The sequence below is a fragment of the Lissotriton vulgaris genome, chromosome 1_1 (genome assembly GCF_964263255.1).
Source record: "Lissotriton vulgaris chromosome 1_1, aLisVul1.2, whole genome shotgun sequence".
NCBI classification, from domain to species: domain Eukaryota; kingdom Metazoa; phylum Chordata; class Amphibia; order Caudata; family Salamandridae; genus Lissotriton; species Lissotriton vulgaris.
In genome coordinates, this window is record NC_141685.1 from 214,291,189 (window position 1) to 214,317,160 (window position 25,972).

General features: G+C 42.6%; 1 protein-coding gene across 1 annotated transcript in view; it reads left to right on the forward strand.

Annotated features, from left to right (window-relative positions):
* LOC147740914 (membrane-spanning 4-domains subfamily A member 4A-like) overlaps positions 1-21,228 on the forward strand; it is a 209,143-nt gene extending 187,915 nt beyond the window's left edge. Inside the window, exon 7 of the mRNA XM_086936014.1 lies at positions 20,947-21,228. Coding sequence (XP_086792140.1) covers positions 20,947-21,135 — 189 coding nt within the window. The 3' untranslated portion in view covers positions 21,136-21,228. The remainder of the gene's footprint in view (positions 1-20,946) is intronic.
* The last annotated feature ends 4,744 nt before the right edge of the window (positions 21,229-25,972 follow it).

Below are 25,972 nucleotides of genomic sequence, written 5' to 3' on the forward strand. Positions count from 1 at the left end.
GCGCTCTTGAAGTACTCGATCAGTGGCTTGGAATAAGTGTTCGGGAGTTCTAGGATTACACATGGCTTCCTGATATATTCTTTTACATTCTGGGCGCACTGGGCGCATTGAATTATTAAACGGTCTTCCTTTACCTACATACGCTATCATTTCTCTAGCTGGCAACTGTGTTTGTTCTGGTGTCTCGGCTTCTTCCTCTGCCTCCTCCTCTGTGGATTCATGTTTGTCGGAATCAACTTCCGGTACGGGCTGTCTTCTCTCATGCATCTTATTAATTGCTGTTCTGATTCTTCGGTACATATTATCTATACAAGCCTCTTTGTCATGCTGTCCATCTGCTATATTCTGACCCCATCTATGGAGTGCTTTTACATCTTCCGGGTTCATACCCGGCCTATCTACTTCTCTAATGAAGCAATTTATAAGAAACCGCAATAACTTGGCTTTAGTATCCACTTTCTGATAGGCCATGGCCTCTTTGATACTGTCAGGCCCTACTCCTGTCTGAACAAACTTATATATTCGATCCAAGTGATCTGTCATTTCAGGTAGTGTCATTAGGAAGTTCGTGACTCGTCGTAAACGTACTGATGCGAGTAACATTCTCTCGTCACTCTTTCTACCAGGTACAGGATCATATCTGCAGTCGGCAAGGCGATCTCCAAGAATTGCAATATCTGTTCTAGGTGTACGCTGTTGCGCTATTTCTCTAAAACTCAAGCGATGGAGTTGTGGCGGAGTCTGGAAACCTATCCCTCCGGACGCGCCTCCTGAGGCGCCCGTTCCGAAAGGGTTAGTCGGATTCGTGTCAAGGGAAGTAGGAGGTGGAGGAAGATCAGGAGCAGGAATCCGGGGAGGAGTAGCTTGTCGGGGAGGAAGAGCATAAGGATTCTGACCGTTAGGCGCAGGCACTGGTGGCAATGCGGTATTAACATATGTGGGAGCTACATCGTCTAGATAAGAAGAAAGGAATACATCCTTTGCTGTCTTCTGGTGTGTTTTAGTCGGGAGCAATGGGGGTGGTAGGTCCTTTGGTACTTCTGGAGAGGCCTTTGGCAGGCCTTTTGACAATATGGGGAACATGCCATTCATAAGTGTATTTCGCTGTCTGTCTACTTGTTCTAATTTTACTCTGATACCTTCCTCAACTAATGCGTTTTCTTGGGCCTTGTCAGGCTCCTCCTTACTCTTTTCTTCTAGTCTGTGTGCTTTCTCTGTGCGTCTATGCGACTCCTTACGCCATAACTCGATGGCATCTTTCTGTGACTGTCTGGCTTTCTTTTTCCATAATGCTTCTTCTACTCTCATGATGCAATCCGCATCCCATGTCCCAGCAGCGGGCCATCTCTGATTCTCTGACAGTTCTTTAGTGTAATCCACCCATAAGTCGAGAAATAAAACAGCATCTAGGCCGTGTTTATGGTACATAAAGTACCCTGGAGTGTCCCTAGGTGGAATGGGAACAGCTTCTTCTAGAACCCCCTTACGGGTTTTTATTTGTCTTAGTTTGGAAAACAACGGCATTCTGAAATCTGGCTACTTGGTTCTTACTCAGATATGAACATGAATACACTATACATAAAACACGTTTAAGCACAATAATGAAGGTCGAACATTCACTCATACCACGACATTTGAATGACACATTAAAAACTTCAAGAACGAACCACATTAATAGATAACAATGACAAGTGCAACAGGATGTACCGCTAAACGGCACAGATACACCTTATACAGGTGCAAACTAGATATACTGCTATACAGTACAGATACACTGCTGAACAGTGCAGAACAGGCTCGTGTACCCGAACCCGTCTTGACCGCCACAAACTAATGCGCACGTCAGGATGCGTCCCTAGCAACGGTACTCACCAGGAAGCACGGAAACAGAAGGCCTCGGAAACTCTGGACTGGACTCGACGCGGACTGGATTCGGACTCGACGCAGATACTTCGGAACCTGGCGGGCCTCGGTATACCACGGATCTTGCTCTCTCAGCTAGGCTCAGGTCGGGATCCTCCGCACTCCTCACCGCCTCGTCTGGGTGTCGATCGCAGCCTCAGTCACCTCCGTTGGCCTGAGGGAGATACAGGAAATCCTGCGGGTACGCGTAGTTGTCCGTCCGGCTGTGGCAGGGGGCTAGGCCTGCAACGCACCTCCGGCGCGTGGGGTGGGGGAGGGGTCCCTATTCGGGCGCCAGAACTGTGGTAAAATCGATTACCTATACTTAATTTGTTATCAATAATCAATAAGAATAACTCAGAAAAATAAGAGGCAAAATCCGGGATATTGAGGTTAACTCAAAAGGGTTTTATTCCTGTAAAAGGAATTGGGTTATTGGCTCGAGCCAAGGTGGCATAACCATTCCATCACCACACAGGTTCAGGAAGGGCAGACAGACAACATATTGTTTACAGAAGTACATATATATAGTCAACGCATTACAATGTATGAGCATGTAGTAGGCGTAACAGCTGGAAAAGAAGAGATAAAACATGGAAACGTCATTAAAAAAGGCGTTACAATAGGCGTGCATGAAGGCGTGTACTAGAAACGTCACTTGTCATGAGATCATAAGTAGGTGGATCCATAGACGAATCCTGCAATGTCAGCAGAAATATATGGCAGAGATGCGCGCGCAGCAGCTTGACGTAATTCTGACGTGTAACTGGAGGGCGAAGGGGACATGACATTTAGCACTACAAGGGTAGACATAAGTCGTGCAAATGTAGACATAAGTCTAGAATGTCAGATCAACCTAATCCCAAATCGTGTCTGATATCATATGTTTAAGGAACTGTAGTATCTGGAAGGGAAAAGGTCTCTCGGGCGGAGACTACTCTATACTGTCTGCATGTATATGCGTCTACGTGTTGGCATGCGGGGTGAGGGGGCATGGGCCTACCATGGCAACGGAGTCTATGAATTACTTGCACGGAGACAGAAGAACCGGGCCCTCTGCTCCTGCAGCTGGGAGGATGTTTACTTGAGCTACGAGACAGGAATGTGTTTTCGAGGAGTGGAGCAGATAATTCGAAGGTTGAATACAGTCTTGGCAGGCAGAGGTTAGGCTATGCGCCGGAGCCGCGCAAGGAGTAAGGTGGGGGCCACTGGCACAGAGGTAGCCTGGGCTGAGGCCCTCGGAGTCAGGAAGCAGGAGAAAGGCTCGAAAAAGCTCGATGGCATAATCTGGGCCTACTTCGCCAGAGCTGAAAAACGTGAAAAGTGTACCACAAAAAGACGGTGGCACAGCATACATAGGAACTGAATATACATTCCGTTCATGGCGGATCTGAAAGAGGACATGTTAAAGATGGACGCAAATGTATTTGCGTCTTCATAGCTGGCACAGGAGGGAAATTACATGCACTGCAAGCTAGTACATGGAGACGGTGGGGTACTCGCTGGGGAACACTACTCGATCAAAAATTATATTTCCTCACTTCACCGGAGGCGCTTTTCTGCAGTGTTTGCCAGCTGAGGACTGGAGGCTCGAGGCAAGTAGGGCTGCGAGCGGGCAGACTGCTGGACTCCAACTCCCAAGAGTCCCAGCAGCTGCCTCACCGTTCTCACCTGGTGACGCTCTCCCTCAAGGCCACGCCCCCTTCTGTCAAGTAAAAGGCGCCGGATTACCATCAACTGCAGATTTCTATCTGCTTCTCTACGTGTTGAACTGCACCTGTGTTGGAGGACTGAGAAGGTGCTCTGTGCTATCGCTGAAGCGCTTTGTGCTACCTCTAAGCGCTACTTTCCGCCGGACCCGCTCCGCGGGTCCCGCTTCACCGGAGGCGCTTTTCTGCAGTGTTTGTCAGCTGAGGACTGGAGGCTCGAGGCAAGTAGGGCTGCGAGCGGGCAGACTGCTGGACTCCAACTCCCAAGAGTCCCAGCAGCTGCCTCACCGTTCTCACCTGGTGACGCTCTCCCTCAAGGCCACGCCCCCTCCTAAGGACAGTTAATAAATAGAGTACCTGTACTCCGCTGCGCGGGAGCGCACGGGTAGCGCCCGGGAGAAGCCCGGGACAAGGGCGGGCCCTCTGAGGCCCTCAGAGGCACGAGAAGGCTAGGCTAGGCCCACTCCCTTAACCCCGGTATGTTATAATTTTATTCAAACCACCAGAGTGACCGCTCATACAGCCAGTCTGCAACTGGGTAGGCTTTCTTGCCCTTTTCATTAGATACATTTACTACAATAAAATACTAGAGATCCATATCGATATTGCATACGTGTATAGTGTATACTCGATAGTGCTCTCTGGTCAAGATGACAAAGAAATTAAGATCTGGTAAAATAATAGTAGGAAGATCTAGCTCCAAAACCAAATCAAATCCCCTCCGAAACAAACATAGTCAATCCTCAAATATGAAAAGTACCTGCCAACTGTTTAATTTTTGGGAAAAGGGTAAAAATAAAGCCTTAGGGTCGGACAAAAAAGCAATGGACCCAAAGGACTTTGGAGTCATCCATTCAGATTCTGCCCTAAATGATGCCCCAGAAAACCCTGAAATTAAAAAAGTAAAGGCAGACTCAAGTCCAGCTAGGACGCTTCAATCCTCCCCTAAGAGTGAGTTCTCACCCCCTTTGTTTTCTACTTTGAAACACAATATTGACCTAGCACCAGAGGTAATTATAAAAATAAAAAAAGACATAGAGCAAGAAAAAATAAACCTTATGACAACCCCCGTCATTGAAGCTATCCAGCCCACAAATAGTTCTTCAATTAAAACGTCTTTTCTTAACGATTTGTCCCCAATGATTTTAGACGAAGCCCTTTGTCAACGGTACTTAGAACCTGATCCCACGATTGTTGAGTTACCCCAGAACACCCAGTCTAGGTTAAACCTCGCCGGCTTACAACTCTACAGCAGTACCCCATCTAAAACCTCACACTCTCTCCTTTCCTCTAGTCCAAATTTAAATTTGACTGGATTAAATTCCTTCCAATGCAAGGGGCCTGGTAAACCGTTTTCTGATTCCCTCCACATCTTAGAACACTTACTGGCCTCTATTTTACATCTATTGGAAAAATTTGTGGGGGGATCTGATTGTGTGTTGGATACAGTTACCCAAATTTTAAAAGTTCTGCTGAAGTCTCAAAAAGAGAGGGAAGTGGAAGGGAAGGATTCCCCCTTCCCCCCCACGGTCCCAGACCAAACTGGTATAAATGAGCAACCTACAGTAGCTACAACTACCCCAAAAATTGCACAAGAGAACACTGGTGTCCCCCAACCACCAGCCAATTTAAATGGCTCAGTAAATTACGATTCAGGAAATCAACCTCAGGGGGAATCCCCGCTAAATACTGGAAATAATTTATTTCCAATATTTAAGAAACAGAAGGGGGACGGGGAAATAGCGGAGGAAGTTATTCAGGGGGAAATCGACAATAGAGGGAAAATTGCACCATTAAAAAAGAACGGAAAGCATAAGAGGAAGCTGTTAAGACGGATAGATAAAAATAGGCGGAGGAAAGTTTTATTTAGGAAACATGTAAGCTCCCCCCTATTGGTAGCGGCACCTCAAGAACAGACGGCAGTGGGAAATAATGAAAACCCGTCCAATATGTCAGCCAAAGAAATTTCCTCCTTAGCAACTAAGGTTAAATTTTCCTTCTTACCTACTCATACATCCCCCCCGTCAGTAAGTACTAACATATTTACCTTTGGTCAACAAAGTAATAACACTAGGGATAAAAAAGTGGCACACAAACCGTCCTCTCCAGGTCAGGTTCCAAAGCCTTTTACCCAAGCAACTATGCCTATAAATCCCTTTGCACCTGCTTATCAGGGTGTAGCTGGCCAGGATGTTCCTCCCCAAGGCTTTACATATCAAGAAGTAGTTAATCCAACTCCATTAGAGCAAGAGCATAATCACCCTGTACAAAAGATGCACTTTTCCAACCCTTTTGTAACTATTCCCAAGGAAGCCCCTGCAAAGGTTTCCACAGTCAAAGAAAACATAGAAAATAATATAGATACTGTATGGGTAGATTTTTTCCCCCTCTTTGAAGCCGACTGCATCCTGAATAGATCCCTCTTGTTGAAATACTTCCAAGAATCGGCCAATCTGAAACTTATTCAATCAGCCGATCTAGATGTAGTTCTGCAACGAAAGTCGGAAGTGGGGACGGTCACGAGGGTGAAGTTCCTCTCTAAACTGGTAGCTAACCTTATCCTCCAACGGGCTGAAGACCTCCAGAGTAGGGGAATAGATGTAATCCCTGTATTACCACCCTCCAGTCGGAATATTGCCGTTAAAACGGTAAATCAACGGAATCCCACCTCTTCCCTGCTGCTAGCTGCAGCAGGCAATATAAATAGTTTGGGTGAAATAAAAGAATTAAAAATAAGCAAGTCCAGTGACTCTCGAGTGGTATCATATGCCCAACCCTCTTTTTTCACTCATACCACCCTCAGAGAGGAAACGAATCACTGGAACTGGCTGCCCAAAGTATTAGCTGATAAATCCTCGGGAAAATTACCATCTAATCAGTTCCTTTAGCACGGGCTTATCTATAATATCGTGGAACTCAGCAGGCATAAAAAACAACTCTGAGAAACTACATTTTCTCCTATCCCTGGAGTCAAATATCATATGTCTCCAGGAGACATGGTGTAATGAAAATATTCAAATAGGGAAGGACTACTGGGTACTAGAAGGCAATGCTATTGCGAATAAAAAAGGCCACGCCAGCGGGGGCATTGCCTGCCTACTATCCAATCGTATAAACTGGGATTACAACCATTTTCTAGACCCGAGTAAACTTTTTCAAGTAGTTACCCTGTTTGGGTCAGGCATCTCCTCAGCTGGAACCCGCCTGGCCCTGATAAACGCCTATATCCCCCCTGAAGCGGGTTTTGATACAATTTTAAATAAAATCTTCCTCCAAATTCAGAGCATTAAGGAGAAAGACCCTGGAACGGTTATTATCTTAACCGGGGACCTGAATTGCAAAATATCCAATTTTAGTTTAAATCTGTTTTCTGACAAAGTGAGAGAAGAAACGCTCCACATTCCTCGGGCAATATTCCCTGAGAATATATTAACAAATAAACGGGGTAAACTATTACTAAATGAGTTGGTGGAAATCGACGGGATAATCGCAAATGGGCGCCTCCCCTCGGACTCCCCGGCAAACTTTACCCATAGATCGTATCAAGGGGAATCGATTTTAGACTATGTTATAATAGGGTCTCATTCGTTTGAGTTATTAAAGGACATTGTTGTAACCGATACCATTTTCAGCGATCATAAAATTATTTCCATTTCAATGAATATACACCCCCCTAATTGTGACCAATGGTCCTTGAACAGTAGCCAAATAAATTTTGGTAACAGTTCGGGAAGGTGTTATTGGAATGCAAAGGCTCACCGCTATCTGGAGGATATGCTAGATATAGCAATCTCCGAGCTCCCCTCTTGGTATGGTCGGGAAAATGAGCTCTTTTCCCTGTTTTTGAGCTCAATAATAGCCGGGGCTAGAAAACAGAACAAGAAAAAATCTATTAAAACAACTCACTGCCCTCTGAAATTACTCAATGTAGACCTGAATAAACTTATAAGGGCCCAATACCTAAATAGAACTGAGGATAAATCCCGAAAAATAACAACACTAAAAAGGAGAAGGAAGCGACTCCTCTACTCTCTCCGAAAAGAAAAAGAAGATTCCATCTGGATAAAAATAAGGGAAGCTGCAATTAATGGTGAATTGAGACAATTTTGGTCCCTCATAGGGGAAGGTTGCGGAACGAGATCCTTTCCGCTGCCTATCCCTATTGAGGAACATATATGGAGGGACTTTGTCTCAAACCTCTATGCTAGCAACCTCCCAGTTTCTCCCCAAGTTCGGCTTTTAGATATTAGCCAACCGATAGAGTCTTTCTCAGAAAAAGACATAGAACTCGCCATTGGGGAAATGAGACGCTCAGGAGCCATGGGTCCCGATGAAATCCCAATTAATGTGTTAAAACAGAATAGGGTCAAATGGAGCAAGCTCTTACGTCCTATTTTTAATTCCTGCATACTAAGCGGAAAGGTCCTACCCTCCTGGAAGGGAAGTATTCTAGTCCCATTGCACAAAAAGGGTGATCGTCACCTCCCCCAGAATTATCGCCAGATTGCATTGCTGGATGCAATCGGCAAAGTTTTTACTAGATGCCTGCTCAAAAGGATAAATGCTTGGGTTGAATCTGCAAATATCCTACCACTTGAACAGACAGGCTTTAGAAAAAACCATGGGACCCTGGATAATCTAACCGCCCTCCAGGTAATAGTTGATAAGTACATAAGAGCGAGGAAGGGGAGAGTCTATGTGGCCTTCATAGATTTCTCCACGGCCTTTGATAAGGTCGACCGTCAGGTACTGTGGAGAAAGCTGCACACCTTAGGAATGCCATATAGCCTCCTACGCTTGGTTCAGGATCTGCATGATGGTACATGGTGCAAGGTCCTGCTGGGAGGGGAAAGAGGTCTCTCTCAGCTCATTCCATCTGCAAATGGCCTCAAACAGGGCTGCCTACTAGCGCCCCTCCTATTTTCCCTTTATATTAGTGACCTTCCCCTTACCTTATCAACTTGTGTAGGAATTGCCCCACGCTTAGGCGAAAGACCCATTCCCTGCTTAATGTATGCAGATGACATTTTAATATTAGACCTTTCCCCAAAGGGCCTTAATAACCGTCTGCATGCACTATATACCTTCTCTGAAGAGCACTTTTTGAAAATAAATATTTCTAAAAGTAAGATAATGTGCTTGGAGGGACGGAACAAACTAAAATTGGACCACATTAGCTGGGAATTGGGAGGTCAGAAATTAGAAAGAGTAAAGTCGTACGTCTTTCTGGGTATGGTAGTTACCAGTAATTTAAGTAATAAACTACACATAGAAAGCAGTTCCCGAAAAGCAAAGTCACAGGGTAAAGGCCTTAGATCACTATATAAATCAACTGGTCAGAGGCACTTTGCTCACCTGCTGGAGGCCTTCCGGGCAAAAGTTCCCCCGACTCTGCTTTACGGGGTAGAATTAATTGACCTTGCAGAATGGGGTTTTTTAGACGCAGTGGAGGGTTCCTTACTGAGAAATTTAATCTCGGTTAATAACAGTTGTAGCTCGGCAACCCTGCGTCTTGAACTTGGCCTTAGGAGTAGCTGGGCTCAGGGTCTCGCAGGAGTGGTCCGTTGGGTTTTTAGTCTGATTGAAGGAAAGCCCTCTACTCTCAGATCTTTAATTTTAAAAGAGTTGATGGGCCCCTTAAATGCTTACTCGATCCTAATAAAGAACTACAGGAAAGCTATTACTCTTTTTGAGTTGGAGGAAGCATCCATTTTAGAACTTTCCATGTTCCAATTGAAATTACAACTAAAACAAGCTACATGGAAGCTAAGTTTTGAGAGGGATCGGAAATTAATATCACAAAAAAAGGGGGCCACACAAGTGGCTGAGTCCTATTTGATCAGACAGAGACAGCCCTACCTGTCATGGAATATCCCGCACGGTTTACGCCGTTTTTGGCTGCTTCTCAGGCAGGACTTGCTCCCCCTGAATAAGTTGTTGGCCAAATGGTACGGGATATCCAATGTATGTAATTTCTGTAACCTAGCAACCCAAGACTCTAAACATGTCCTGCTAGTTTGTCCTGCATTATTGAACTACCGGCGCCTCTGGATAAAACCGGCCTGTATTCAGTTTGGTATTTCTTCTGCAACAGCTCTGTTGGATGCTATTCTTAGCCCCCCAAATGGAATTTTTTGCAACAAAATTTTTAAGTTTTTTAAATGTTTTTTGGAACTCTATTAATAGGATGGTAAATTGCTTTTACATAATTATTGTTTGTATGATTTGTTTTTCATGGTTAAAAATTTTATATTGTGTTCTGTAATTGTATAATATGTGGATCTCCACGGAGTTCCAAAACATATTCAATAAAATAATTGAAATCGTAGTAATAGTCTTTTCTTTTGCTCAGCAGCCATTTTCTTTTCTTCATTCACTTCTTCTATGTAATTAACAAAATAAACCTTCCATTCTATCCATTTAATAGGAGGTTCGATGCCAGATACCCAAAATGGTTGTGGAGAAGATATGCTAAAATTGGCATTATTAACTATATTGCTGCTTGAAGCCCCAGTGGTCATGGTGAGGTAATAAAAAAGAAATTACTTGTAAGATGAAGAATCAGTAGGCGCAAGAGTTTAATGTAAAAGCTCCACCTGTAAAATCACAATAATCTTCTTGTATCAGAAGAATAAGAACAATCCAACAGTAATGATGGCACAGAATAGAAATAGTGAGAACAACAACAAGGCTCATGTAGTGCACGAAAAGCACTGATACAGAATTTTCCCAAAAATGCTTAAAAATATGTTGACGACAATTCGATTACAAAAGGTGATAGCGTGACCAACAATAGCCATGGAATTGAAACAGTACCTGTATTCAAATGAAATACTGAGAAGAAAGTTGCCAGTAATAATTTGTTCAGTACCAATACTCCGGTAGCCGATGATTAATGAAAACCGAGATGGCTGCCAAGGGGTCACGCAGCGCGACCTGTGTAGTGACGATCTTCCTCAATTCCGCATCATCAGGAACAAATGCGGAACATACGTCACTTGTGGAACAATGAAGTACTGGAAGGTCACCGAAGATCCGAGAGCGAATCCCAAGGAAGGAACGTAGTAGAATGGTGGACCCTCCTCTAAGGACGCAATCTCTCAACGGTGAAAGATACCTTCAGTCGATGTATTCAAAGTTTCCCAAATAGGCTCACCGGCACACGAAACGATTCCAATGTAATTAGATAGTTATCAAGGGTGATCCAGTTGTAGAAGCAAGCGTAGAAGTACTTGATATACAATATCAAAGATGCAGTTTTCCGAGATCCCAATTAGCAAACTTCACGAAAACAGCTGCGTTCCCAGATGCGTGACTGCATGGCTCCCCAGGTCCTTGTCGCCAGTGAAGAGATGAGAAACACAAATTATGTAGTATTCTCTTTATACCTGCGGAGCCACGAATGTACACAACATCCCATTGCCCACTCTGAATGGATCTGTCTTATCTCTCACATCAGAACATGGAATACACTTCAAGAAAATACATTCTATAATAGCAAGGCTGCACGTGAGTGCACAAGCATATCAAGAACATTACATAGCAACACCAACAGTTTGAAGGACTTCTTTAGTAATGGTTTCCTCTTGTACTGTAACCCTGCTGTTCCCGCTGCTTCACAAAGTGCGATGGGTCGACTGACTGTCTTAATCTCAGTTAAATGTAACAAGATAAAGGTGAGACTATTAGGTATTTCCACCTTATATCATTTGGTATTGCGGTCAGAATCACAATCTTTGTGATCATCAAAACGCCAGAGTTGTTGCTATGTTAAATGAGGCAATATTAAAGGCCAGTAACATTAGTCAAGCATTTTGCATTGTCTGCGTAGGGGATTTTAATTATACTCCATGTGGGATGCACCTAACAACATATGGTTACAATTGACTTAGTTTATTTAGAAGACTGTGTGAAGGCTACCCATAACCAACTCCTTACTTTTACAGGCGGTATTGACTCTAGCACAGTAGGTTTTATGCTAATAGCTATTGATTATAATTGTTTTCTAGCTGGTTTTACAGTAATTCCACACTTTGCCAGTGATCATAATCCTTTAGCAGGTTTGTTAAAGATAGATTGCCCCATAGCTGATTCTAAGATCATATCTGCTCCCATTGCATGTAATGCAAATAGAGGGTGTAGAATATTATGGGACCAGGTAGACCTGAAGAATTTTGAGGGGGAATTGTGGCTGAAAATGATGAGCTAGTAAAGTGGTACCTTTCAGATGAGAACTCCCCCTGATGTTGAGTCCAGGATTTCAAGAATTTATGCTCAGTTGTCTCTCAACTTCACACTCCGCGGTCATGCCATCCACTGCGAGGTGGTTTAATAGCACCTGTTGAAAAGTGCACAGGCAACTAAAGTCGCTCTAAAGACTTCTCCAAAAACAGGGAAGCAGTTGCCTGTAAGGTTTACAAGGATATAATTTAAGGTAGAAAGGCTAAGCTGAGAAATGAAGCTCCGGAGGATCTGTTGGTTGTGAGTTGTTTAAGAGATTTGAGAAAATTTGGGGAGTTTCTAAACTGGCCAATGTTTTCAGAGGGTCCACCATCCAATATAGATTGTTTAATTTCTGAAATATCTTGGTGAATATATTTTCCTCGTATTTTTAACCCTTTTAATAAAAAGATTGCATCACTTGCAGATTAACTGCCTACTGAAAATGGAAGACAATCAGCTTTCCAATGAAGCCAGTCCATCTCAGTCAAGGTTTACTGGTTGCTATGAGGCAAGGCAAATGTAGGAAAAGCCCCAGGTTCAAATGGAGTCCCAGAGGACCTGTTCATAGAAAATCCGGAACCTTTGGACCCAATGCTTGCCAACATTTTTAGCGCTACCATTATGGGCACGCTTCCATTGTTTTGGAAAGAAACTACTGTGGTGCCAATCTTTAAAAAAGGGGACAGAGCTGACCCACCCTGCTATAGGCCAGTTTCCCAAACAGAAATCTTGGTATTTGTCCTTTTAGCATGCCTAGAAGGGTTGGGCACCGCAAACAATATTCTTTCGGAGGTCCAAAATGGCTTTAGACAGGGTATGGGTATGGTTTACCAGGATCCAAATTTGTCACTAATTATTAGTACATTTCTCTCTTTACACCAGGCGTTTGTGGATTTGTTGAGTGCTTTAAACACTGTCAACCATGCCAAACTCTCAGACATGATGGGCATGATGGGGTGGAAAAACCTTTGGTCACTCTCCTCCGAGACTACATTTGAACACCACAGTTAACATTTTTTATGCCATCTATAGTTTTGACTGAGGATGTTCACTAGGGATATATCCCGTCCCCTTTTTTATTTGTTATTAGCATAAATGGCCTAGATGCTCATTTACTGCAAAAGAAGGTAGATTTCCCTAAAGTGGGCACCTGTTACATTCCTCTGCTTCTCTGTGCAGATTATGTTTTCATTCTAGCAAGGACAGCCAATAGTCGGCAAAAAGCACTTGAAGCCTTTGCTGATTTCATGCCTTCCTTAGACTTGAAAATAAACCATTGTAAGTCTTTTATAATGAAATGTGGGGCAAAAAAAACTAACTCTAAGGCCTTTCAAATCCAGAGGAACATGGTAGAGAAGGTACCTATTTTTTGTTTTCTGGGTCTCCTTTTTAATTCACAATTAAGTGGTCGATTAAGATCTCGTCCAAAAAAGCATTCCAACCGATTTGGTTCCGGAATGCTTTATGAACGACTCAGATTGGGGCATTCGACTGAGCAATTCTAATGCATCCGGATGCTACCGGATATGAGTCGGTTGGACTCCCATTGACTTCAATGGTAGCCTGTGTTGCAAATGGGAAGACATGCTCCCTTTGAAGAAAAGGGTGTCTGGGGAAAATCATGCACCCTGTGTGCCTGCCACACTGAACATAGGTGGAGCCTGGGGCATAGGCCCAATTCGGAAGGCCCCAGGTAAAAGGGGAGCTGGCTACAGGCCCCCAAAGACAGCCGTTTCAGTTGTGATAAACCGAATCGTTCATCGTAATCACTGAATCGAAAACCTAGTCCATAGAGCTGTACGGTTCGGCTCCGAAAAACTCGACCTGTCCAATCGCCTTTCAGAATTTATTTGGACAGCCTTAACATTTTTCCGGGAACCGTAATCAGTTGTTCAGAACTGTGTATGATTCAATCTGAAACAGAGGTTCTGAATCAGATTCTGCACCCCAAATCTGATTTGGAGGCCTTCCGAATGGCATTGTAATCAGCCCCTAAGTTGGGATATATTGCTAGCATTAAGGGCTAAACAAACTAATAAAGCTCTAGAAGCAATTTTTCAATTTGCAGTAAAAGTGGGCCACCGACCTGTGAAGAAAATGATAGCTTGTTTGGATGCTAAATAACCTGTCTATTGCCACTTATGGGGCTGGAGTGTAGTGGTATTATGATTGTTCTAGACTCCAAACCTTAGAAAATGGCTTCCTACGCAGACTCTTGAGGGCACACCAGGGAGCGTTGTCCTCTTTCTGTCATTAAGAGGTTTGTTTCACATTTTTGGATTGATGTGTAGGTCTAGCTCCTCCGCTCTTGTGGATGCAAATTTGGCTAATACCAGAGCTAGAATTTTCCAGACTCATCCTCCGGGATTGCCTGGCTCTGGACAATGCTCATAGCAATCTTTGGTTTGGTTACATACCTTGTATTTTCAGGGGGCCCGGATTCAGTGAGTTCTTTGAAGACCCAGCCCAAATTCCATGTACAGCTAAAACCGTAATCAAGTCTGTATAATATGAATAGGCCCACTTTAAGTGTGCCTGATAATATGTTCAGTCCACCTCCTTGGTACATCTTTGTTGCATTCTTGCCTTTCCACTGCTTGTTTTTTTACTGTGATTACTATTGTGCTGGAACCTGGAATGTGTGATGCGTGCCTGCATCTTACATCCTTGGTTCCAGATTCTTTCCCAACTGTGATTATTACCTTGTACCTGTTACCTAACGGATGTGCTGTGCTTCCCTCTATTTAACTTGGAATAAATTACTTTTTTTATACAAAGAGGCTACTTACTTTTTTACACTGGCGACGACGGACCTTCATCTAGTTTCTGCCACATCTCTTCGAAGCACAGGAGCAGAAATTCAAAGAATCCACGTCATCAACCTCATAAAGCTCTTCACCTACTTCAGAAGTGAAGCGGAACTCTCTACACGGATTTTCCTTCAAATCCGGTCAAGCTGCACTAAGTATTTTACCTTTTAAAGATTTCTTCGTGTTTTCCTTGTTTCCTTCGTCAAAAAACGGCATCTGCTCTACGTCAGCAAAGTGCCTGCCGTCTCCTATTGGCTACTGGTAACCAGCCTTTATGCACCTATCCAATCGGCTTTGGCCAACCTTCGCCATATCTCATTGGCTGCTGACAACCGGCCTTTGTGTGTCATCGCGTCATTCTGAATGATTGCGCATTGCTTCACGCAGGCTTACTGTGTTGCCTTGACAACGTCATTTCAGAGTGCGAAGGCTTTCTGTGTTGGTCTCCTTAACGGCAGAGTCACTGTGTTTGCATTACACGAAGGATTTCCTCGTTTTCTGTGAGAAAACGCGTGTACATCGACTGAAAACTGAAAACATTAAGGTACTGTTTAATAACATTGAAGACATTAAGGTACTGTTTGGAAAACATTAAGGCACTTGTTTTTTTTTACTCTCAGTGTCTTACATTACTTGCTTCAAGACTGTTTTCACGTTCTAATACATTTATATTTTTGATCAAAAAGACTGTTTTCACGTTCTTACTCTTTGTGGAAATCTTCAGTGGATGTTTATTCTCCTTTATTAGACTGCCATCTACTGGATATTTTTGATATTTTTTTTACTTTTGCTCCTTGTATTGTTCTCTGGCAATTATTTGACTATTATTTTAACATGCAATTTGATCCACCATCTAAGTTTTTACAGTCGAAGGGTGATCCACCCATCCCATGGGCAAGATGGAAGGAAGAATTTTTTACTTATCTAAAAGCCATGGATGGAGAACGCATGTCTGCAGAGAGAAAAAAAAACATATTTCTGCACTGTCTTGGCTCAGAAGGGCAATTAGTCTTCAGAACACTACCACCTGTAAGATCTGGGGGTGACACTAGTGTTTATGATGAAGCTGTGGCTAGAATTGAAGGCAGGTTCAAGCCTGTTACTAGTGTCGCTTTGAATAGATTTAAGTTTTATACCAGAGTCCAAGAGGAAAAAGAATGTTTTGATGATTTCCTTACAGCTCTACGTGCATTGTCATTACATTGTAATTTTGGTCTTATGACAGACGAAATGATCAGAGATCAGATCATTGTGCATGTAAAGAATAAGAAGGTTCAAGAGCAATTATGGATATTAGGTGATCCTAGTTTGGAAATAGCAATTAGTACTGCTAAGGCTCTTGAACAGTCCGATAAGTGGATAAAAACATTAGACAAAGCTTCTACTTCTTCCACCTCTTCAAGTAGTTCTACTTCTACTAGCGAAGTCAGTGTTGTCAAACCCCAGGAACAAAGAAATGTTGCACCTTCCAACAAAAATGATGGGAAGACCAGACAATTCTTTTGTTTTAGATGTGGAAATCCTGACCACATTGCTTCCTTTCCACAATGTCCTGCTATTTCTAGGCAATGCAATAAGTGTGGACGCTCTGGTCATTTTTCCAAAATGTGTAAAACTCCCGCAAGACCCTTCCAAGACACAAAGAAGTCTTCCTTTTCTTCATCTAAACGTCCTTCTGGTAATGTGTCTTATATCAATGATGATGCATGTAATGATCCTGATATTAAGGAGTTTGGTATTGTCATTGCTATACAGGAGTCATTTGACTTATCCCAAGCTGATACTCTTTCCTCCCCAAAAAGCCCTGTAACCATTTTGGGTAAAGTGTTAGAACTAATGGTGGACTCCTGTTCTCCTTGGACCATTATCACACACGAGTATTGTGTTAAGTCTTTTGGAGATCTAATTGATGTTAATGCTTTATCAAAACCTGATATACGTGGTTACAACTTTGATGGGTCCAAGATCAACATCATTGGCTTTAAGGAAGTTATGCTCACTATCAAAAATAGTTCTGCTAATGTAAAGCTTTATATTGCATGGAAAGGTGTGAATGTTTTGGGGTGGAGGGACCAAGCGAGACTTGGTGTCTCTCTAAATCCTAGACTTAAAGATCCTGTGTTAGTTTTAGCTATATCTGGTGGTGATTCCACTGAATCATCTGAGTTCACTGAAATTTCTCGTGACTCCACAGAATCGTCTGAATTCACTGAAATTTCTCATACTTTTCCAAAAGTGTTTTCTGACAAGTTAGGCAAATTGAATGGATTTAGCCATAAGATTAAAGTTAAACCTAACTCTGTCCCTGTGAAACAGAAGTTAAGAGGAGTGCCTATTAGCATTAGGGACGAACTTAGAGATATGCTGGACACCATGGTGAAAGATGGCATAATTGAGGAAGTGGAATCATCCGAATGGGTTTCCCCCATTGTTTTAGCCATTAAACCTGATAAAAGTATTAGGCTATGTGTTGATCTAAGGGCACTCAACAAGAGCTTAGTTACAGACTGCCATCCACTTCCTAATATTAACGAAATGCTTTGCATGTTGGATGGGGCTAGCGTATTTTCAACATTAGACCTGAGATCTGCGTATCACCAGATCGAGCTCACTGAGGACTCCAAACAATTTACTGCATTTATTACCCCTCATGGGTTATTCCAATTCAAAAGAATGCCATTCGGTCTAGCTTCAGCGGCTTCAGTGTTTCAGAGAGCCATGTATCATATTTTTAAAGACCTGTCATTCGTTAAATGTTTTCAGGATGATATCCTTGTGTTTTCAAAGAATAACGATGAGCATCATATTCATCTTAAAGAGGTTTGTTCCAAGTTAGAACAATTTGGCTTGACCATTAAAGCCAGTAAGTGTAAGTTCTTCTGCAAATCTGTTGAGTATTTGGGACATACTCTCTCTGGGGAGGGGGTGGTACCGAAGAAGAATCTTGTTGACGCCATTGTGAAGGCACCAGCCCCGGATAGTAAAGAGAAGTTACTTTCCTTCGCGGGGTTGTGCGAATATTATAGTAAATTCATTCAAAATTTCGCCAACAAGATGGAACCTTTAAGAGAGTTGACCAGAAGTTCAGCCAAGTTTGTCTGGACTGACAAGCAAGATATTGCTTTCAAGCAGATTAAGAGTGAGATTGTTAATGCCCCTACTCTTAAATCTTTCTGTATTAGTAAGAAATGTGTTATCACTGTTGATGCTAGTTTGTACGGCATTGGTGCTGTGTTGAGTCAAACTGCGGGTAAGGATGAATGGTGTGTAGCCTTTGCTTCCAGAACCTTGTCCCCCACTGAAAGGAGATACTCCGTTATTGAAAAGGAGCTACTAGCGTGTATTTGGGCTGTAGAACATTTTAGAAACTATGTCTGGGGAAACAGGTTTGTTTTGAGAACGGACCACAAACCGTTGGTTGGAATCCTATCCCCTGGTGGTGGTTGGAACTCGACAGCAAGGATTGCTCGTTTGTCTTCACGTCTTCAGGAATATGACTTCGAGATCATATATGTTCCTGGGAAAAGCAATGTGACTGCAGATTTTTTGTCCAGGTTACCATGCAGTGTTGATAAGGTTTCTACCATTGACCAGGATGTTGATGTTGTTGCTTCTATTGATGATTGTATATCTCAGGAGTTTTCCACTTTATCCGAGGAGGAATGGTTTAAAGAAATGGGAAAGGATTCTGTTTGTCAACAAATCTTAGACTTTGTGAAGGGTGGATGGCCTAATGTCAAATCCATTCCCTCTGATTTGGCTTCCTTTTCCCAAGTTGCTTCGGAAATTGAGGAATTTGGTGGCTTTCTGTTCAAGACTGGCAAATTAATTCCCCCTGCTTCTTTGCAAGAGAAGATTTTGTTGTTAGCTCACCAAGGCCACATTGGTATGTCATCCATGAAACGCCTGGTTAGAGAAAACTTTTGGTGGCCTGGCATTGACAAAATGGTTGATAGGATGGTTAGGGAATGTTCTCAGTGTATCAGCAGTGACAAAATGCTTCATTTGTCTTCGGCTCCCCTTAAACCTGTGGCTTGGCCCAAATTTCCTTGGCAAAAGGTGGCTTTTGACATCTCAGGCCCCTTTAAACAGTTGCCTTCCAATGCCCGCTTTGCCCTCGTTTTGGTTGATTACCATTCTAAATGGCCTGAAGTTAAGTTTGTAAATAGCATTTCTTCTCAAGTTGTTTTATTTTTTTTGAAAGAGACCTTTGCCAGGGAAGGTTTTCCAGAGACCTTTGTCACTGATAACGGTACACAACTCATCTCCTCTGAGGTTAAACAGTTTCTTGACTGCTGTGGTATTAAACATCATACTGTCTCTTTGTACGAGCCTAGGGAGAATGGTCAGGTGGAACGTTTTAATCGTGTCCTCAAAGATTGTATTTCTGGGATTGGTTCTTCTGACGATTCTTGGTTGGATGTTGTCAGGAAAAGACTTTGGGTCTACCGCATCACGCCTCATTCTGTCACTGGTGTGAGCCCTTTCAAACTCTTGAAGGGTAGAGAACCATCGTCTGTCATTTGCCCTTGGTGGGTCAAAAAGCTTAACAGGAATGACCCTAAGGTTGATATTGAAAGTGTTGCCAAACGTGTTGAAGATAAACAACAGTGTATGAAAGTGGCTTTTGATTCTAAAATGAATGTTAAACTTCATGATTTTATTGTTGGTGAGTGGGTGAGAGTAAAGAAACCTGGTTTTTTGGTTAAAGGCTTCTCCAAGTTTTTTCCTCCTATTAAAGTGGCCAAGGTATTTAAAAACTGTGTTGCCACACAAGATGGGAGGGTTTGGAACGTTCGTAGGGTTGCTAAATGTCCTGTTTCTTCTACCTCTCTTCCACCACCATCACAAGCGCAGATCAATATGCCTTCTCCCGCACATGTCAATGTTTCTCCTCATGTGCAAGTTAATGTACCACTCCAGAGTTTTACTCGTAATGATTTGTCTGTTGCTTCTAGGGTTAAATCTGATGTTAGACCCAAGAAAACTCCTAGCAGGTATCTGTGTTAATTTTCTTCTTTATTGGGGTAAGATGTGTTGCATTCTTGCCTTTCCACTGCTTGTTTTTTTACTGTGATTACTATTGTGCTGGAACCTGGAATGTGTGATGCGTGCCTGCATCTTACATCCTTGGTTCCAGATTCTTTCCCAACTGTGATTATTACCTTGTACCTGTTACCTAACGGATGTGCTGTGCTTCCCTCTATTTAACTTGGAATAAATTACTTTTTTTATACAAAGAGGCTACTTACTTTTTTACAATCTTGAAGTTGTGACTTTTAATCAGGAGATAAAATCAGATCTCTCTTACATTGAAAATGTCCATTATAGATTTTATTTGACTAGGACCCGACTGAGTACTGTACTCTTCCTAGTGGCATTTCCTGTTCAAGGTGGATGATATGATAAACCCTGCTCATGCCCTTGTGCACTTTATAAATCTCTGAGAACAAAGTGGCAGATTTACAAGCCCCAAGCCCCCTGCACCACTTCTGCGTCACTTTTCCAATGTTAAAAATGACGCAAAAGTGGCGCAAGGGGCTTGCAAATATGCTCGAAAGTTTTTAGTGCCTGTATTGTGCCCTCCCTCTTGTACTTAATATTGTGAAGGTTTTAGATTTTTAATTAATCTTGATTTTACTTCCGTGTTACAAATGGTGTGGTGATGTATGTAGTTAGAGTGAGAATGTTGAGATTGTTTTGAATGCGTGTGTATGTTGGTACTTTATTTTTCAACCTGGGGGTTAATGAATTGTGTATTAACTTGTAGCAATTTAATCTTGTATATAGTCTTGATCTGTATGCACTTTTTTATGTTTTTTTGTTTACACTAATATTCTGTGAATATGGTGCTTTCCTGCTCGCAACACAGTGCAACATTTCTTGCTGCACTGCGTTCTGTGGCTGTTTTGAAAATCTGGGCTCATGTGTAAATGTTAATGTGAAGAATGCAGTGTTCACAAGGACTGCCACGTCATTTGCTTCACTTTACTCCACACAGAAGAGAACATACAAAGTCCATTTTAGTGGGCAGCGGGCTGAGCCTTACTGGGTCAGGACAGATGGACTTTCTATTTTTCTGATCTGCCTGAGGCTGGTCCCACTGCAAGTGCCCAAGGGGAGCTATTTCACAAATCATTTCAAGCACTATGAATATTGGGGTTCAAGGTGCTAATTGTGGTGGCTGTCTGGTTGACAATCATCACATCTCAACATTGAAACAATAGTGTTGGTCATCAATGATAAATTGTTATCACAGTTTTGAGACTCATGTCAAGATGTTAACAAAGATTTTTTTATAGCCTCTGTTCATAGTGCAAAATAACAACACACAAGAACCAAGACTCCTTCCGACGCAGGCGACCATGATGCCCCTGCCAGCCCAGATGTCATATGGAATATCAGTGATGCAAGGAGCATCCTTGCCTGCAACCCCTCTGCCACCTCCATACTCCTACATCCATGGCACCAGTACAGCCAGCCAGGCCTGAGATGGAACCCACACAGAGTAAAACTACAGCACCAGGAAAGATGCCTTCATGGTGATCAGAGTGTCTTCCAATAAATATATTGATTATTAACAATATGTAAATACATTTCTGAGGTATTCTGTATGATGGTTCATTAAAGGGCATATAAACATATACAGACTACCAGAAAACAACTACTGATTGGAACAAAAAGGAGGATCTAAATGGCTTACTGTACAGTGGTGGACTGACTAACTGGATATGTGACTCAGAAAATGAACAATCCATGAAAGTTCCTCAATGATTATCAAACTTTTCATTTGCATGCATGTATGGACAGGATAATTTATACTAATTGGACTGGTGGTGACCGTTGTCCACCGCCATCTCAGTATATAATTATGAATCCTTTATTTCCGACTTTTTCCTAATATATTTGCAAGGTTTACCTATGTGCTTGGATATGATGTCATGTCTCTTTCGCCTCTTCCCGGGCCTAAAGGCCTAAGCTAGAGGGACTCCATCTTGTCTCTGCCCTGACTCTCTGAGGTGCTTGTAGGACAGAGGTATTGCTTTAGTTTTAACTTGTTGTTCGCTAGTTAGAAACCGATGAAGACCGGCTCTTATCGAAGGAATGTGCTTATTTCCCGGGCTCCAGATGCAACAGCAGCTGGCCACTGTGGGTGTGTAGGGAGCGCGGGGGTTGGTACAGGAATTCGGTGGGAGGCAGGTTGCTGGCTGGAAATTTCCATGAAGAAAGTGTCTTCTATATTATCGAGGTGCAGTGGAGCAGAGGGAGAGTTAAGTTCCAGTAGTCACTGTAGTCATTATCAATAGTTGTCCCCATGGATGCAGCAATTGTTATTGTAGCTGCGGTGGAGTTTGACGATAGCTGGTGAATGCTGAAGAAGATGGCAGTTTCGATGAGGCATAGCGGTGCAGATGTGTCCTTGTGATTGCAAAGCAGAGTCCCGAATGAACCAAAGCAACAGTGAGAGAGGGGCCAGCTCGACTGCCAAGGCCGGAAAGTGCAGGACCAAGGTGGGGCATTCTTAGTTAGAGTATGATACATAACCATTTATCCTTTGCTCTTTAGGTTGTGCTTAGGTTCCCATTTGCAAAAATGCTATTGCTCTTTCTACATTATTATTGTTATGTAATAAATAGACTCCAATGATTACCCATTGCATTTGAATGTTATTTCTGAGGCAGAATTAACCTTTCTCTCTAGCCAGGTGCTGACGTACCGAAGGATGTGTAATTCCCTTCTTACAGGTAACTGATGAAAGTAGAATGTGTAGTTCATGACAAGGAGTACCTTCAGATGAGAATAATTTGCCAAACAGTTCTTGCTTGGGAAGATTGAGACCTTTCTTTACCAAATGCTCACGGAGGGACGGGTTATTTCCCCTCCAATGGGTAGTTGCTGATATAGAAGTGAGATCAGTTCTTGAGCAAGAAAGTCCAACTAATAATAATATTCTTCTAGTTTACTGTCATTTCCCCATTCTCAGGTAGGTATTTTAGGTGTTGTGTTCTATAGGGCCTGAGAAGGGTGGTGGTACGTGACGGCTGGGTGTGCTATAATTGGTAAGCAGATAATAAGGTATGAAAATCCGGTCGCTACATTTGGCATCACGAACAGTTCTCGAACGGTGTTAGTGCAGAGGCTATTTCTTTTTTTTCTTTTTCCATGGTGATCGTCGGGAGATGTTAAAGATATCGTCGGGAGACGTTAAAGATATCGCCGGGAGACGTTAAAGATATCGTCGGGAGACGTTACAGAAATCTCCAGGAGGCGTTAAAGATATCGTTGGGAGACGTTAAAGAGATCGCGAGTGACGTTAAAGTGATCGTCGGGAGACGTTAAAGAGATCGTCGAGTGACGTTAAAGTGATCGCCGAAGTGACGTTAAAGTGATCGGCGAGTGACGTTAAATTGATCGTCAAAGTGATGTTAAAGTGATCGTCGAGTGACGTTAAAGTGATCGTCGAAGTGACATTAAAGTGATCGTCGAAGTGACATTAAAGTGATTGTCGAAGTGACGTTAAAGTGATTGTTGAGTGACGTTAAAGTGATCGTCGAGTGACGTTAAAGTGATCGTCGAAGTGACGTTAAAGTGATCGTCGAGTGACGTTAAGGTGATCGTCGAGTGACATTAAAGTGATCGTCGAGTGACGTTATAGTGATCGTCGAGTGTCGTTGTAGTGAGCGTCGGGAGGTGTTGCAGAAGCGATCAGGGAACGGTACGATATTGGTGTGATTGTCTACTTTTTTGTTTTGTTTTGTGTGTGTGTATAGTGTTTTGAATGAGTCAGTGTATTTAATGAATATTCGATATGTTTTCTAGGAAAACAAAAGTGGATTTGAAATTGACTTTGGAGATTCCTGGGTGGGAGTCAAACTCTTATGGGGCATTAGCTCATGAATGGGCTAATTCTACTGGTTTAAGTGAAAACTGGTATTCATGTTTGGAGGATGCGGAACCGGCTCGAGTGGTGGCGTGTTTGCAGAAAGTGCCGGTATTTAAAGGTAAAGAGCTTCCTACGTTAGGACGAAGGGGATGGATTTTGTTACACGCATACAGGCTTGTACATGAGAAGTGTGTGCAATTGCGGCACGCAGGCAAAGAATTTGAAGAGCAGTTTGTTGAAGTACAGAATGCTAGCACTCTTTTGAAGTGTCAAAATAAATTACTAGCAGATAAACTGGATACGTATCAAACAATTGCAGAAAGGCCTGAGGTGAGTATTGCGAAATACAAATACAGGAACAGACCTGGCCGTGTTAATCAAAGAAAGGTGCGTCTGGTGGTTGCGGAGGCAGGGCTTGATTGGAACCCTGATGAATGGGATGGAAATATCTGGGATTCAACTGAATCTTTCTCTTCTGGTGAGGAGACTGGGAGACCTAAGTCTTCTCCGTCTGAACGTGACTGTAAATCTGAGGTGCGGAATAAAGTTTTTGCGCAACCTATTCCTCGGAGAAAATTGCAGGGTGGTCCTAATAATCCCCAGGGGGTTTCTTTGGATAGCTTAGAGGATTTTACTCAACAAGAGATTAATGACATTTTGGATAGATTTCGACAAAAGCCGGGTGAGGCTTTGCTTACTTGGATGGTTTGCATTTTTGATTTGGGTGCTGCAGGGATCATGTTAGATCATGGAGATGCTGTGAAATTCTGCACATTGAGAACTGACCCAACTGTACAAGAACATTTCAGGAATTATGCAAATAATAATCAAACTAGTCTGCTGCAATTGGCAGTAGACGGTTGTAACCATAAATACCCTTCTGAGTCAGATTGACTGCTTAATGAGAAGCCTTGGTATACTTTGAGAGATGCATCACAAAGACTGAAAGAAGAAGTAATGAAAACGTCTATTTTTCTGGGGACGGCATACAGGTTGATGGATGGTTTACTTAATGCTTCTGTGAGAAATAGAATTATTCGTACAGCCCCTGCTGCTTAAAAACAAGTGATGATGACTTTGTTGATAAACCAAACAGGGAATTAGTTGTCTGATGTAATGTAGGCAGTTTGAGAATTGGGCGAATTGGGTGAGTGGATTAAACCTGAAAGACAATCTAGACCTGAAGCCCGTACTGATAATTATAGGTTTACTAGACGGGATATGTTTCTTGCCCTGCTCAATGATAGAGTGAGACGGGAGGATATTGATGGACAGTCCAATGGAAAATTGTGCATTTTGTTTCGTAAACGAGGTTTGGATAGGAATGAGGGGGCCGGGAGAGTTAATAAACAAGACCATGAACGTGTGTATTCTGATGAGAGTGGTGATGAGAGAGAGAAAGAGAGAGAGAGGGAGAGAGAGAGAGGGAGAGACAGAGACAAGGAGAGAGAGACAGAAAGGAGAGATGAGTCCTCACATTATGAGAGGGATACGTCCCCGAAATACAGGCCAAAATATGAGAGAGAGAGAGAGAGGGAGAGAGAAGAATATGTTGAACACAGAGACAGGGATGAAAGGAATAGATCTCCTGAGGTGAGATTGAGAGACAGATGACAGAGATCTTTTGACCAGAAATTACAATATCTTCTTGACGATAAAAATCCTTTCCATGAGGGAAGAGGGTACGAACAAGATGTACTGCCTAAGAAATATGAGAATCTTTATCCTGATTTGTCGTGGGCGTTAGATCGTAATACAAATAACTAGGACATAGGTCAAGCTCCAGTACGGAATTGGGCTTGGAAAGATTACAGACCCTATGTAGACATAGAGATTTTTGGGGAAACATCGTAATGTACAGGGGGCCTGAGCATTAGTTGATACAGGAGCGGAGGCCACTTTGATATATGGAAATCCCAAAAAGTTTAAAGGACAATATTTCACTATTACAAGTTTAGGTGGTAAGGAAACTCCCTCAGTGCAAACTAAACTTTAAATAAAAATAGGCAAAATTTCCCGAAAAGAATATACTGTATTGGTGGTACCCCTTTGTGAATATATAATTGGAATTGACATTTTAAAAGGTATGACTTTGTATTTAGATGACGGATGTTATCGATTTGGAGTCAAAAATTATATGTCAACAAAATCTGTGAGAGTCGGACGTTTAAAAATTCCCCCTACAAAAATACCACAAGCTACAAAGGTAGTTTCAATGAAACAGTATCGTATTCCAGGTGGGCATGATGAGATTAGTGCTACCATTCAAGATTTGATGGATGCTGGAGTTGTGATTTCAGTCACTTCAGCCTGGAATAATCCTGTATGGCCTGTGCACAAGAATGATCATTCTTGGCGCATGACAGTTGATTATCGCGAATTAAACAAACATACACCCCCTTTGACTGTTGCGGTACCTGATATTATTACTTTAATTGAGAGAA